At 40.7% G+C, this 16497-nt stretch overlaps 1 protein-coding gene across 2 annotated transcripts in view; it reads left to right on the top strand.

Moving 5' to 3' along the window:
* Positions 1-1340: 1340 nt before the first annotated feature.
* Positions 1341-16497, top strand: part of COL22A1 (collagen type XXII alpha 1 chain) — a 231224-nt gene continuing 216067 nt past the window's right edge. Inside the window, exon 1 of one of the 2 annotated variants that reach the window (NM_001139439.2) lies at positions 1341-1550. Coding sequence is in view for 1 of the 2 variants with exons in the window: in XM_046920616.1 (XP_046776572.1) it covers positions 2271-2274 (4 nt within the window). In the remaining variant the exon portion in view is untranslated. Of the gene's footprint in view, positions 1551-2255; positions 2275-16497 lie in introns of those variants that run through there. The other variant, XM_046920616.1, reaches the window with a different exon arrangement.

Genomic DNA, 16497 nt, shown 5'->3' with positions numbered 1-16497 from the left:
ACCAACTTGATACTCAAGATCTCAGTCCCACACTGTTGTATTTTGAGCAGCTCTGTGAGCTAATGATATAGATCAGTGTGTGAGATGGGCTCAGATGAACCTCATGGGGTTCAACAACGCCAAGTGCAAGGGCTTGCACCTGGGTCAAAGCAACCCCTGCTATCCGTACAAGCTGGGGGATAAAAGATTGAGCACAGCCCTGATGTAAAGGGCTGTGAACACGTCTGGAGAACGGATGAAGGACTGTTGGCTCCAGAACCCAAGTCAGAGCTGCAATTCAATCAGAAATATCCCAGCAGAGGTCTTTTTATATAGACACTGAGATTACAGAGGGGTAAAAGCAGAGGCCACCTGTTTGCCGATCCAGAAAGGGCATTTCCTTCCCTTCCTAGACTCTCTGGGGACACATCTCTCAACCAGGAGATGCCTTCCCTGGAGTCATTTCTCTTCTCTTCCTTGAGGAGGAGGAGGATAGGAGCTCAGTGTGCCCCACACAGTCCTTGGTCATACACCCCTAAATGCCCTCTCCTCTAACATCCCTCTCACCCCCCAAAACCCTCAGCCCCATCCCCACGCCCTCAGCCTCCACTCCCACTCCCCAAGCCTCACCCCCGTTCCCAGGCCACCCCCCCTTCCCGGCCGGCGGCGGGGCCCGCAGCCCTCCCCGCCCCACGCCTTCCCCTCCCCTCGCTCCTTAAACCCCGCTCCTGCCCGCTTCGGCCCTCTCCCGCCTCAGCGCCCGGCCCGGGCCGCTCCCTCCCGCCGGGTCCCGCTGCTGCCCGGCCCTGCCCGCACCACGCCTCGGCTCCGTCCTTGTGCACCTCGTTCGCCTCCCCTCTCTTTGCTCTTCCCTATTTATTTGCTCTTCTTTCTCTCTCTGTCTTTGCTTTCCTTTTAGTTATTTTTTTTTCTTTGCTTCTCTTTCTTTCTTTTTTCCCTTTGTCTTTTTTTTTTCTTTCCCTTTTCTTTGCTTTTCTTCCTTTGCTTTTCTTTATTTGCTTGGTTTTCTTTCTCTATTTTCTCTCTTTTGAGTCTCTCATTTCTTCTTTCTTTCTTTGCTCCTTCTCATTTATCTCTCTCTCTTTCTCCTCTTTTACTCTCCTTTTAATTTTTTCCTCTTTTTCTGTTTTTTTTCTTCTTTTCTGTACTTTTTTTTCTCCATTTACTCTTTTCTTCTCTGTTGATTTAATTTCTTCTATCTTTTTTTTCTTTTTTCTCCCTCTTCTCTTTCTCTCTCGGGTTTTTTTTTTTTTTTTTTTTTTTTTTTTTTTTTTTTTTTTTTTTTTTTTTTTTTTTTCCCCCTGCATTTTCTTCATCTTCTCCTCTCCCACCCCCCCGGAGGGAGCAGAGGATGTAGCATTTTTCCCATCCTTGCTCTGTCACCAGCACTTCTGTGTGAGTGCATGCGTGTCTGTCTGTCTGCGTGTCTGTGTGTCCCCTGCACGCCCACCTACCACCCATCCCATCCAAGCTGACAGCTGCAGAGTGCAGCGGGGCTGAGGCTGAGTGTAGGCACCAGGCTCCCTCCTGGTGCTGTTGTGCTTTCGCAGGTAAGAGGACATCCTGACACCCAGGACACTGTGGCTCTGCACACAACCCTTGTTTTGGCTGTTCCTTTTAATTTTTCCCTCATATAGTGAGGCAGCTCAAGTTCAGAAGAATTTTTGTTGAGTATGCAGACATGCAGGAACAGGATCTGTGTGTTAAAAAGAAAATCGAGGAGGAACTGTGTTAAATTAATCTTAATTGGAAAAAAAAATTCAGAAGGAGTGATGAGGTTCTGGGACAGACTGCCCAGGAGATGGTGCAGTCACTGTCCCTGGAGGTGTTGGAGAAAGGGGTAGATGTGGCACTGAGGGATATGGTTCAATGGGCATGGTGGGGATGGGCTGATGGTTGGACTAGATGATCTTAGTGTTCTTTCCCAACCTTAATGATTCTATGATTCTATGATTAATCAGGGTTTACTTTTTTCTGTAGTCAACAAAGTTTGTGGATCACAGATTGTGATAGGTGGATCTCAGCCAGTCTGTGTCAGCCCTTAATTTGTGATCAGCAGTGCAGATTCTTCACCGTGGTCTATCAGCAGAGACTGGGGAAATGTCCTTATGGAGGAAAGCCATCAAAAGAGTTCAGAGCTGACAGATGCTGATAGCTGTCAAGATTGCATAATGATTACTCTGTTCAGTGTTGGTTCTTCTAAGCACATACAGCTTGGGATTTTGTTGGCGTAACATCTTGTATTCTCTTTGTTTGGCACTTCAGTTTCTATGGGTATGTAGGAATACCCTGATGTGTTAACCAGATATTTGGTTTTCAGTTCATGTTTATTATGAATGTGCTTTGCCTCTTTTTATTTCTATAGCCTATATGTCGTCCTCAATGCTGCCTTATTCAGCAGTTCTTTCACTTCTGTATTTTCATATACACAGAGTTCTTAAAAAAAATCGTACTGCTTGCCTCAATGCTGACACTTCCCAGGCATTAGTATGCACACGGTGCTGTGTGTGTTTGCATGTATTTGATTAAGACCTTAAAATAACACAGCCCATCTGCACAGTGTGGACACTAATGGAATCATTCTCAGGAAGGCACACCTGCAAATCCTACATATGTAACTCTACACTTACTTTGCACTGAGGAGCACTCTAGATGCTTGCCTGAATGTCCTCTTTTTCTTTTACAAATGCCTGTTTAGACATCTGACTGAGGGGGTGTTTGTGTAAATACAAAAGAATATATACCATTTTATAAAAGAAGAAAGGCAGTTTCTTTAAGAGGCCAGGCAGGCAATTAAAAGGTTTTGTCCACCTTAAAAACTCCGTGACTTTTTTTAAGTGTAAGCACTTCTGACGGCAGATTTTACTGAGACTACAGTTTGCCTATGCTCCTTGTCTGTGGTTGAACAGATGTTCTGAAGTGAGCACTTAAGATGTATCAAGTGTGTAAAAATGTCTCTCAGAAATTACATCAATTAAGTGTTGATGGAATATTATGGCTAAAGAAAATTGTAACTGTATATTGCAGAGTCTCTATGTATCTTTAGTGTGTTGTGTTGCTATGGCTCCTAATAAGATGCAGTGTGATGTTTTCATAGAATGTTTTGAGTTTCAATGGTCACCTTTCCAGATGAAAACTGAGGCTTGGAAGAGTTGAAATCTCATTCTGAACTCAGCGATGGGCAGCCTGCCAACAAATGAATGTCATCTGATTTTGAGTAGAATGATTGAAAGTAACTTGCTGCAGGGCAGATCTCAACACATTGTGAAATGAAGGGAAGAAATTAGGTCTTCTGGCTTCTGAAGCAGCAGTAATGGTAGTGCTCTCTCCAGGGATCAGTCTGACTTGCTTCTTTTGTCAGTTCAAACTATATTCTCTCTAATTTGATCAATCGTCTCCAACTTGTATGAAATCTCTACCATGGGGTAGAGGAAAAAAAGGTTTAGAGTTGGAACAGTCCATGTAATGTAAGACTTACTGGAGGAAGCATCAGTATGATTCATGAGGATGACTCATATTAGCATGAGGAAAGAAGGAGGTCAGCGGTGGGCACCCAATGGAGGGAGAATTAAGAGGAAGAGTTAGTTTGATCCTGTGTTTTGTGGAAGCTTTTTTTGAGCTCAGTGACCTAGATGATGTGTGGGTGAATGTATCTGTGGCACCTAAACATATGCACATTTCTTTTTTTTTTTTTTTATTTCACTTCCACTGACACTTCATACAATGTTAGGGCAAATATATTTTCTATGTGCCAGAGCTATCTTTTGATTCTGGAGATTATGATACTGAAAAGAATAGGAATAAAAGAAAGCTTTTGTTTCCAACATGTGATAATTTTCTTACTAAAATATATTTCTGAGATTTGCTCAGCAATTGTTGTGACTTCAAAGGATATTTTAATTTGTCACACTGTAACACTTTCTCCTAAAGCCTATCTTGATTAATCACTGCTGGGTGATCGCAGTTCCTTCCTTTTAAATACCAATCTTAAACTGTTCCCCTTTCTCATAATGAAGAGAGAAAACTTAAGAAAAAGCCTGTATTAGATCCATCTCACCTCTGTACCTTCATACCTAAATAGTACAGGTGATACTGGGCTATTTCAACTGTTTGGGCAGTATCAAATTCCCCAAGCTTTCTTAGACAAATTGTATATGTCTATTGTCTCCTACAGTACTGAGATACCCTTCTCAACCTTTCCCATTCTGTTTTTCCAGGTGAGGAGGATGTGCCAGTGCATTTCTTCATTTCTTCTATTAGCTTCTGTAGAGAAGAGCCATTCCTGCAGGTCTTTCTTTGACTAAATGAGTCTCAGGGTATCAATACTGGGTCCTTTCTTACTAACACTTTATATTAGGCACTACCAGGTGTTAAAAAGATGTTTTGGATCGTCAAAGTTTGTGTTTAGGGAACAAGGAAAGGAGAAAACAGCATGTATAGAAATTAATAATTCTGCAATCTGTAAATCACTGTAGCTGAGGAATTGGGAATATTTTGAAATATTTGTAGCAATCATAGGTAGAACAGGAAAAGAAAACCAAAATCAAGACATTAGAAACTATCTACTTGTAGTCCAATCAAACTCTCCCACTATCAATTTGATCTTCATTCTACTTGACTATACTTTGTGTTTTCCAAATGGCTTGTTCCTGTTGCTCCTAAAAGTTCTGTGATTACCTTCATTGGCATCAGGTTTCTGAAACTGTCACAGGCAAAGGCCATCTGGGATGATGCTGCCCCAGCTCAGTTAGTGAAGCCAAGCAGGGGGCTGGTATCTGCTGGGAGGAGGACTTATGCAAAAGTCACCCATTGTGCTTTTGGGAGATTTACACCTCTTAAGCCTTAAAGTTTTCTGCTCAAACTGTGCTTGTGCTTATTGTCTTCTTGGCAAACAAGTATGTGGTGAGTTAAAAAATGTCAGCTTTTAGTTGGTCTGATGGTGATAGGATGAGGGGGAATGACAGCGAGCTAGTGGCCAAGAAGGCCAAGGGCATCCTGACTTGTATCAGGAATGGTGTGGTGAGCAGGACTAGGGAAGTAATCCTCCCCCTGTACTCAGCATTGGTGAGGCCTTACCTTGAGTACTGTGTTCAGTTTTGGGCACCTCATACAGAAAGGACATGGAGGTTCTGGAGCAGGTCCAAAGAACCTTCTCACTGGCGACAGGTGACACGATGAGGGTAATGTCCTTAAGTTGCACCAGGGTGCAACTTAAGGGTGGATATCAGGAAAAAATTCTTTAAAGAAAGGGTTGTTAAGCGCTGGAATAGGCTCCCCAGGGAGGTGGTTGAGTCACCATCCCTGAGTGTATGTAAAAACCATTTGGATGTGGTGCCCAGGGACAAGATTTAGCCGAGGGTGGTTAGGGTAGTATGGTTAGGTTGTAGTTGGACTCGATGATCTTTAAGGTCTTTTCCAACCTGAGTGATTCTATGATTCTATGACTTTGAATTAAAAGAGGGGAAATTTAGGTTAGATGTTAGGAAGAAATTCTGCACTCAGAGGGTGGTGAGGCACTGGAAAAGGTTGCTCAGAGAAGTTGTGAGTGTCCCAGCTCTGGATGTGTTCAAGGCCAGTTTGGATGGGGCACTGGGCATCCTGATCTGGCAGGTGGCAGCCCTGCCCATGAGACGGAGTTGAAACTAGATGATTTCCAGGTCCCTTCCAACGCAAGTTGTATGATTCTATGAGACGAGTGCATGAAGGTACCTTACTGAGCTTCCAGCCCACTTCCATGCCTCTTACTGTGTTTATATGCTAGTTACTGAGCAGTGAGGATGAAGATGACAAGGTCTTCAGAGATAGTAATGCAACACTGAGAACAATCTTTTTTTTTTTTTTTTTTTTTTTTTTTTCATGTTAGAACTCTTCTTTTCCTTTATATGTCCTCCTTCACACCCATTGGTGCTGGCTGACATGGAAGTAGTGAGCCACAACTATAATCCTTAGGCTGACAACATCAGCAAAGGAGCTCTGGTGGCTTTTGGGAAGAGCACGCACCAAATTTTTCTCCCAAGTTTGCTCCTGATGTCTGACTCCACTAAACAGGCTTAAATACTGTAGCACTTATATATGGTCTTCAAAACAGGACAGATAGTTCTGGTTGAGGAAAGAGCTGCTGCTTTCTCATTGCCTCTATTCTTATTCTGAACATGGGGGTGGAGAGGGCTGATAATACTTATTTTCCAACATCAGTAACAGGTCTATGAAGATAAAATAGCTGATGCTTCGCCTAGTGAGAAAAAAAAAAAAATGTGTGAATGCATTACTATTGCCTTGGGAAAACTATTTCAGAACTGGCAGTAGGTGGGTAGATGGTTGAGTATATGGCATACTACAGACTTGGCGTCTAGATCAGGAATTTAATCTGGAGTAGTGAAAAAAAGAAACAACCCACCTCTATAATAAACATTATTGATATATAACAGGTGTTGCATCCTACTAATTTCACTAGGTGATAAAAAGTAGTGAGGTAGTTTTTGTTTCCTTGTTCTGCCAGAAACAACTTTAAAAACAGAGTTTACTCTTGGGAGATTCAAAGGTGGGCTGGGTTGCCATTCATTTTGTTCATGATACTGAGTTTTTCATGGCAAACAGCTGGTATTTTTGCAGACAGTGATGAACAAGAATCTCAGACCCTCAGACTTGTGGACATATTTTGAATTTTAAAGGCTACTTGCTGTAATGTAGTATGAATATCTTTTAATAACTTCCAGTTTTTTCCCTGATAGGTAGGAAAGTTAGCAATAAAGAGAGGTCAGGTGCCTGTGAGCACTGACACCTGCTTGGGAATGCTTGTGCTACAGAAGTAATGATTCAGACCATCCTGAGCATCCCCTGAAGAGCCACAAATCCCACACCAGGGTGGATGTGGCTGCAGAGTGGCCAAAAAGGGCAGAACCCAGAGCTGATCTGATTACATATCACAAAGCTTCTCCAAGCTATGTTAGCATTGACAGTTCATTAGGAATGAATGAAATTGAATTATGGGTCACGTATTGTGAGTGCTGTCAGTCCTGATTATGCAGTCATCTAGATTTCCTTTGCTTAGGGAGTACTGCTGTCACAGAGCTTATCTACTATGCAGTAGATGCAAGCTATCCTTTTGCAGCTTATAGGAATCTATTTCCTTTGCATTGATTCAGTTCCTTGGAAATTAATCTTTGCAGAATAGAAGGATCCCTTGAGTTTTGTTTAAGCAACTCGATTTGATTATTGTGGTGTCCTGAATATTGATTCTTAAGTAATTTTAATAAGAGATGTCAAAACTACAATATTTCATACAACATCTGAGGGAAAGTTTAAATTATTGACAGCTTTAAATATTTTTGGAGTCATGTTCTTTGATCCGAGCTTAGCCAGCACTTGATTGTGGTTTGACTGCTTATTACCCAAGTGCAATTTTTGCAGTGCTGTTTGCTTAAACATATTGAATTATGTGCTTGTTGGCAGCAGCCTGGTATTTCTTTCAAAAGCAAGCAGTTTTATATTGATTTTCATAAGAAGTTGTTATTCTGTGTATCAATCACAATTTCTTTCTTTGAGCTGGAAAGTTTAGAGATGTGAGGAAGCAGGGGAATTACTATTGGCTCTACATTTATTATAAAACTAATTGCCACTTGTACAAAAGCATGTCAGTAATTCCAATTTCATCGGTAGGTAAAGGCTACAAATAATGTATATAGACCATCTTGATTATTGCTACCATTTTTAGAAATGAAACAACAGCTAGTCTCCATTTCAAAGCACATCTTCTAATGGCCATCCCTGCAACCTTTTATCCATAATAGATAGTAGACAGCCAGAAGATCTTCAACAAACGCTATTGATTAAATCTAGACAGGATGGTCAAAGGCATAGTGGTTGCAAATAACTGACTGGAAAATCATGGACTCTCAGAATGTTTGAGATTTGAAAGGACCTCTGAACATCATCTGATCTGGCTCCCTACTCAAGTAGGACCACCCACAGACACCTCCAGTTCCATCTGAATGTGTTGTTCAGATGGAACCTCTTGAGTTTTAGTTTGTGTCCATTTGCTCAAATTCATTCAGTCCCTGTTAAGAGAGACTGGGGCGCAACCCTTCTCTGGCACCTGAAGATCAGCAGGTCCCATGCTGGTGTTGGTAAGGCCAAAACTCAGCTCATTTATAAGCTCTGCAGTACTACAGCTCAGGATACCCTCAGCATGAACACATCCAGTTCACCAATGGGCAATGACTTCACAGTCCATCCGCAGGGAAGTAAAAAAAAAATCATTCCTTTTGTAAAGCACAGCATTTTAGCATAGATATGAAACTGGTCAGCTGCTCTGGGAGGCTGGAGCAGTAATGATCTACTCTTTCCTAGCAGATGGGTTGACAACTTTTGTTTGAATCTTGACTTTTCATAAGACACCTCGTGCTTGATGTATTTCAAACCAATTTGCCCCTGTCTTGCTTTGCTGTTCAATTATGGTACCACCTGCAGTATACTTCTAAGAGTTGTTTTTGTGTTTTGTGGAGGCTTTTCTTAATTACACGGGTAAGTACTTTTATGATTCATTCCTGAAATTAAAGCAGTTTACTATGTGGGCTTATTTTATCTTCTTTCTTTGTCATCCCTTGGGTTTATTACTGAGTGCATTTTCTGTTCCTTTTTTTTTTTTTTTTCCCCAACTCATTTGTGCATTTCTAAGTACTTCTGTATTCTCTAGTTAATTCACTTTTTTATTTCCATCTTTGAATTTTTTTTTCTTATCATTGGATGTCTTTATTATCACGTTTTCTTTCCCTAACATCCTTTTCACTTTCCCGAGCAGCTGTTCCACAAATACAGGCCATGACCCGAAGAATGCTGTGGAAGTTATGAGTGGGCAATAAAATGAAGTTGTTAATTTTAGATGTGGCAATTCAAGGAAGTCAGAGAAATTCTGCTTTCTAGGACGCCATCCAATAGAACAGACTCCCTTACTTAGGCCGTTTCTGAGTTCAGACTGATAATAACACATGACAAAACAAACAGATAAAGCATAAAGTAACATTATACCAGATTTCTCTTGTATGATAAACAATGTAAAATTGTTTACTCTTCAATTTCTTCTCATTTCCATGTCAGTGTTTTTGTTTTCAGTCTCTCTCCCAGAGAGTAGTATGGAAGGTAATAATACGTAAGGTGGATCTCATCCAGCTGAGGAATCACGTCCACTAAACCACGTCCCTCAGTTCCAGGTCTACACTTTTCTTGAAAACATCCAGGGACTTCATCACCTCTCTGAGAAGAAGTTTTTCCCTAATATCCAACCTGAATCTCCTCTGGCACAACTTAATGCCATTACTTCTCATCCTATCACTAGTTCCCTGGGAAAAGAGGCCAACCACCTCCTCACCACAACCTCCTTTCAGGGAGTTGTAGAGAGTGATGAAGTCTTCCCTGAGCCTTCTCTTCTCCAGACTAAACAATCCTAATTCCCTCAGCCTCTCCCTGTAACAATTGTGTCCCAGACCCTTCACAGCTTTGTTCCCCCTTCTCTGGGCGCACTTCAGGACCTCTTGTCTTTCTTGTAGTGAGGGGCCCAAAACTGAGCACAGTATTCAAGATGTGGCCTTATCAGTGTAATTAGGAAACCACAGAAGGAACCTGCAGACACACTGAATGTTCAGGATGGAGAAGATTGTCCCCCTAGCTGAATGGATTTCTGAGGCCTGCCCCTCCACACCCCTCATGAGGAAGCTGTAGGTTGCCATGTCTGGAGACAGGGTTATTCAGCCCAAACAGTTGTGGTGGATCACTTCATCTAGTTCTAGATGTCTGCTATAGTCTTCCCACTTAGCCGGAATCCCTTTGCTCCCTTTGGAACTGGTGAAGAAAAATATAAAGTTTTACAGCACAGTTCATCTGACCAGTTTGAAATCTATTATTCCCTGGAAGTGTCTGTTCCTCTCTCCATGGATTATAAAGAACAGTAGTGGTTTACTCTGATACAGACAGTAACACTGTAAATCTCTTTATTTAGACAGATTAATCCTTGTAATATCTATAGAAATTCAGCACATCCATCAACAAAGTTAGCCAGCAGGACAGCATTCCCCACAGACAAGCTGGGAGAGCCATGGCTGTTGACCAACAAGCAGCAGCATCTCAATAAATTAACACTGCGTAAGAGCTTTGTATAGATTAAAACTTTCAGAGCAGTTTAGGGGAGCAGGAGGGTATGGATAAGATGCAACCAGGCTGATGTGACAATTTTATCCCAGATTTAGCATCTTTCAGAAGATGCATATTATGATTATGATGCCAGTGAGCTAAGTGCTCAGTCACGTGCAGATGATGTAGAAAGTTTTAGGCTGTTGTAGCATGTCTGTGTGAAACAGACACTTATGTGATTGATCTTTTTGCTTATTCCTGTTATAAATGGGATAATGTTTACTATTTTTCATTTCACATTAAGAAATGACTTTTTTCATTGTCAATCCTACTCCTTCAATTGTCAATCCTACTCCATCTGCAAATATTGGCCTTTATCTATGAAATCTCCTAATGAAACAACAGTGTTATGAATGCTCTTGACCCATGCTTAGGTGATGAGATCCATGCTGTTGTGGCTTTTCTGCTTCATTACCTTCTCTTCTTGTTTGTCTAACTTGTTCTAGCTTGCTTGTCTGATCAGATGATAAGCGCTAATCCATTCTCTGTTCCCTGACATGATGCTGTGTAGGAAAGCTTTTCTCCTTAAATACTCTCCATAAGAATGGGAAGGGTGAGAAGGCTATTAATCCTCTTTGAGCCCTCTATAGCTGTGTACTCACAGGATTTGTGAAATCCTATCTATTAGGTTGTAAACTCATTAGGCACAGGGAGCATGTCTGGTAAACAGGAAAACTTTTTCTTCTGTCCCAGAACAGACAATGTGGCAGAAGGAGGCTTTCCTTTTGGTGCAAGACTTGCTCTGCTGAACTACACTTAATTCTCTGTAATGTCACAGTAACCTTAGGCAAAACAAATCCTTCAATGTTGAAGTTCCCTGTGTGGAAAAAAAGTGGCATTTTACAGACTAGCTAACATGTAAAGAGACTGATCATAACCCTTTTCCATCTCTTCAGGACCTTCCTCTGTTTCAGTTCAGAGCGGAGACTTGCTGGGAGATGTATGCTAATGGGAGACTTGAGGCATGGCAACATCTGGAAGATCAGATGAGGGAGAATTTTATTTGAAGACTTTAAAACACTCAGGAGAGAGAAACTTGGAGAAATTTGGATGGGAAAATCATATGTAATTCTTTAGGGTAGAGCCTGACTTTGAATTGTTCCCCTGCCAAAATTCCCTGAGGTGCACTGAGAGGGAATGTCACATAAACAAGATCTGGGGTGAGGATACACAGTAACGCTTCAGAAGATTTAGGCAGGTTACAAGAGTATTTCTGAATGCTCTTCTCCTACCTACCCTCATTTTCCCCACCATCTGCTCATGTTGTTTATTCATCAACTAACTCGCCTTTCTCCTGCTCACTAACTTCTTATATTGCTTGGGAGCAGACAGTGCAAAGTGAAGTACCCAGAGTCCTCAGCAATATGAAGTGTGAGACTGGTAAGTTTTACATCGCGTCTTACAACCTGGTGAGTGGTAGAATCGCCATCCCTGGAAGTGTTCATGAAGTGTGTAGATGCAGTGCAGAGGGACATGGTTTAGTTGACATGGTGATGATGGGTTGACAGTTGGGCTATATGATCTTTTCCAACCTTAATTATTATATGTTTCTATGATTTCCTGATGTCTTACTGAGATTTAGAAAGAGTCAAATATCACCAACTTATGGTTCTAGAGTTGCCACTGTTTAAAGTGTGTCGCCTGCTGCCAAGAGCAGTTTTCTGTTTGTGCATCTGAAAGACAGTTGGGCTTGTTTTGTCCTTTTATAAGAAGATCAGATGCACATTGAAGCAGACCAGTCCTATGATTCTAGGAGTTACTCAGTCTTGTGTTTTATTGGAGATGAGCCCTTTTGATCCTCAGGTCCTAAGGTTTATTGCAAAAGAAAAGCTTGTGGTTTTCTTGAGGAAGTCAAACAGATTAACAAAAGTATTCTATGGATGCCAGTCCTTGAGTTATAAAATGACTCTGATATGTCATACAACAGCTGAAAAGAATGGAATTAGAAGTTTTAGATAGTGGGAGAAAATTTTCAAAAAGTTGTGTTGTTATTTTCTAGGAGAAATAGGGTTCCCATCTCTTATTAAAGAAATGAAATACCCTACATGTGAAGAAGAAATACTTAAATCTTTCTCAGATTGTTCTACTGAAATGAAAGCATTAAGATGAATTTGAAAATACAAGCTGTTTCCTTTGGTCGCTGTGTGTAAGAATAATGGCACGCATCTCCTTTTCAGCACCTGCTTGTGTGCCATTGATTTTAAGATCCCTGATGTGCTCATGAGAAAAGCTGGTGGTGAAAATGAGTGGATTTAGAAGATTGCAGGAGAAGTCTGGATGGATGGGGACTTAGGGATTACTTTATATCCAACTCCATGTTTGAAGAACAGAAGTAAACTTCCCCGGAGTCTTTCCTTGTATCCCCTGAATTTAGAGAGATGCCTCTAACCTTGTGCTCATCAATGCTTTCTCAGACAGTAAAAACTGATTCTTGGAATATAGTTTAAACTCATGGCTGAACAGAATGGAAAATATAGGTAGGAAAATTAATGCAATCTTGCCTTTAGGTTTAATGCTTTCTGGGAATAAATCCATGAAGTCTAGGAAGGGCTCTGTCACTAGCAACAGTTTTCTATGATTTAATGTTTCAACAGTGTGTTTAGTGTCATATGGACTTAAGTGGAAAATGAATCCCAATTTATTGAGGCTTCTACTCTGGTTTCTTTATTTAAGGGTAGATTCTGTCATCCTGATAAATAAATTATGGAGTACTTTAATCTGCTAAGAGGTATGCTGATATACCAGTGGGATTGTCTGAACATCGATCTTTTTGCAAGCTGTGTTGCTAAATCAGCAAGGCTGGCGAGTATACTGTAGTCATTTCTGAATCACATAAATCAGGGTATGGTATTCAAAAAAAAAAAAAAATTGTCTTAGTTGGCTTCTATTGATATGGTGAGTTTAGTAGGACCGATTGAACAAATAAAAATATTTAACTTTTAGAATGTTTTCAGTAATTGTCAAAATTTAGCTGTTCAGCAATCTGAATTAAATGAGTGTCTGCAAATATTGGTGTGTTCCCCATTAATTATGAGGAAATGGAGTTCAGCACAGCAACTAGTGTATCTGTCTTCAGGCAAAAGGGAGGGTAAGGAGTGCTTCTGTGCTGTCCTGGTCCAGAAGGGAGGCAAGAGCTGGTGTTGCTCAAGCAGTAATCATGGGAAGCATTGCAGTGAGGATAACCCTTCACTGTTGTTCTTTTTCTGCTTTTGTGGTAGTGGTGAGGCTACTTTGGTCCCTGGGAGGGTACTGTCAGTGCTGAGCTCTGCCCACATCCTGCCTGTCCCTGCCTGTTTACTTGCAGGGCTCCCGACTGCGAGAAAGGCATTCCTTTGCCACAAGGCAGAGATCAGAAACAAGGTAGGTCTTATACATGGTAGAAAAAATACTTGTCCCTTCTCTCATTCTTTTCCCAAGTTGAGAAATGGGAGAACACAGTATGGTCCTAATTGAAATCTTTGCTTTTCCCCTATAAATATTCCCTTTGCTGTGAGACGCATGTTATGCAAAGGCAATGCTGCTATTTATAACTTGTAGTTGAAGAGCAGTCTCTCATCAAGTAGAACAGTCATCTTAGAGTAACTGCTGAATGGGCTTAAATGCTTTGGTAATATAATTTAGGAGCTTATTCTCTGAAGAAAGGTGGCTAAGGCTCAGCACTGGGGACAGTGCAGCTTTATTTGTGCTTCATACTTGTGAAATTCCATTGAGGTTGTTTTATTATTATTATTATTAGCTACCATTTTTGGTGTTTCCTTTGATTTACACTGATACACAGACTTGCAGCTGCACATCAGGATGGATTTAGAGTGAGATACCAAAGGTTGCTGTTACAAAAAAATAATTGATTCCTGCTACTTGGAATCTGATGAAACTGAAATGTGTTCAGCCTAGGTACTTAGTCTGCACTTGCATGATCTTTCCAATAACTCATGTTCCTCTGAAGTCATTTCATTGTCCTGGCTTTCCTGTTCTTGAATTGTTGCCAGCGAAACTGAGTCCTCCTGGTGTAATTCATAGGCTGGAATCATAAAGCTGACACTCTTGTACACTGGTATGCACTGAGGAAGAAATCTTTTTGCCTCCAGGATGTTATTAGGAACAAGAGACAACTTATGAATATTTTCCAGGTATCATAATGCTTTTGTACACTGGAATGTTGAATAACGTTGGTGATAGCATCATAGTTACTTGTGACAGAAGAACTAGAGTTTCTGTTGCATTCAGTTGCAGCTGGCTTTGTTCTAGCTTAAGATGGACATGGGAAATCATAATGCTGAGGCTTGTATTCTAACTTCTAACATTGGTCTTTGATTTTGATGCTTATAAACTTACAGGGACTTCGAGTGAAAAGCACACACAAAAAAAGGGGAAGCACTCGCCTAGTAGCAATTTGGTGGCATTGGAGTGGTTATAACCGAATGCTTTATGAAAGCAATAGACTAAATTTTCTAAGAAAACATACTGAAACAAAGCTTTTTCATGAAATCTGATAGTAAGCTATAAAGGATGTTCTACTGTTGGTTGTTTTTTTGTTTTGTTTCGTTCCAGTATGTGTTGTATTTTATGGTGGACTCTTCATAGTTAGCAAAGTCAGAGGCAAGCTAGACAAGCTGCTGCTAGTGGGTAGATGAATCAATATGCCAAACTAATATCGTGCTGTGGAAAGGGAATAAGGTGTCCAATGTCAGTGAAGAAACTTGGGAGTGTGTGAGTGCATGTACCTTGCAATTTTGTCTGCCAAACATTTTTCCACACACGTCAGAAGTAGAAAGTCAGTGTCAGGTATGAAGAACTGTACTATGCATTTGATCTTTTCTGTGTTTCACACACCTTAGAGGGAAATAAAATTCACTTTGTTCAAAAAGGATCGCAAATGTGAAGTGCTGGGGTACTTCTCTCCAAGTGACTTGGGAGTCAGAGCTGGTGTTCATACAGCTGGTAGCACCAGAGATGAGTTAAACCTACAGCAGTCTTCTGGTCAGATGGTTTTTTCAAAGAACAAAAGAAGCCCAGCACTCTCTTCTGGTCATGCATTGCTACTTCAATAGAAAAAAAAATCCCTTTCAACAGACAAATGTCAAACATGACCACTGCACTGTATGATGCCAGTCGTATAAGGAAAATCATGACATGGAAAGGCATAGCTTATGTAAGTCAAGCTGAGTATAATGGCTCTCCAAAGCTTTTATATCCCAAGTAATGCTGGAGATTTGTCACTTCACTGCACTTGGCAGTGTAAGTAAAAGTAAGGCAGAATTCTGACACAGCAAATGTTTCTCCAAATCTAACTATTTAGCCATCTTGAACAAAGGTTATTTCTTTTCCCATCTCCTTCACAGCATTTTAGGATTTATATCAGTTATTGCTTTAGTGTAGTGCTCCTCAGATGTTAGATTTGCTTGAGAGATATAAGTCTTTGAGCTGGCATGTTGTTTCCCTGCAAATGAAAGCCACAATCCAGCAATTTAGATTTAAGCACACTGAATTTTGGAGAGAAAATTCCTTCCCAGAATTTGGGAGTCACCCCAGCAACTCGCATGCCATACATGCCAAGTGGATGAGGAAAGATGGAAGCTGAATGGAGAGCAGGATTGCACTGGGAGACCTGAAAGTTAAATACCTTAACAATAGCTGTAGAATGAACTTTCTAAGATAGCTTTAAAAAATGTTTCCTAGTGAAAAATACGGTGAATGCAGTTGCTATAGCTACTTGGGGGCTTTTATGGAGAACTTCTTGAGATACTTACTGTTTAGTTGTAGACAAATGCATAGTTTATCTCACTCTGAGGATTCAGCATCACTTTGTGTTTGGCTTCGCTCTTGGAGGATTTAAGCTGCCACTGGTAAGCAGCCGCAGTGTCCAGAGTTTCTGGAGGGCATATAAAAAGTGATGTGCTATGATCTTGAGAATTTTTTTTTTTTTCACTTATTGCACAAATGAAACACTGATGGTATTTTATTTAATTTCTTATTTAATTTCTTATTTGGGGTTCTTTTTGGGTTAGGGAATAACTTGGCATTGTGGAGTTTCATGTTTGCTTTTATAGCAAAAATTTTAATTTTTAGTGTATTACTTAGCATGAGCAACTCACTCTAGACCCCAAAAAAGAAGGAAGAGTTTCAGTTTAAAGTATCACGATTTAAGGATGCGAGAAACAGAAGAATAATGAATTAATTCTAGAGTTTGAGTATACTGGGTGTTGGTAACTGAGCACCTGAACAACTCTAGTTCTGGTGCAGGACTCACTTTTGCCTCATAAATCAAGACCAAAATCAAGGCTTTCTAGAGCAGTGAAAGTACTGCATCTT

Source organism: Gallus gallus, chromosome 2 (genome assembly GCF_016699485.2).
Source record: "Gallus gallus isolate bGalGal1 chromosome 2, bGalGal1.mat.broiler.GRCg7b, whole genome shotgun sequence".
Lineage (NCBI taxonomy): Eukaryota > Metazoa > Chordata > Aves > Galliformes > Phasianidae > Gallus > Gallus gallus.
This window is presented reverse-complemented; position numbering and strand designations above follow the sequence as displayed.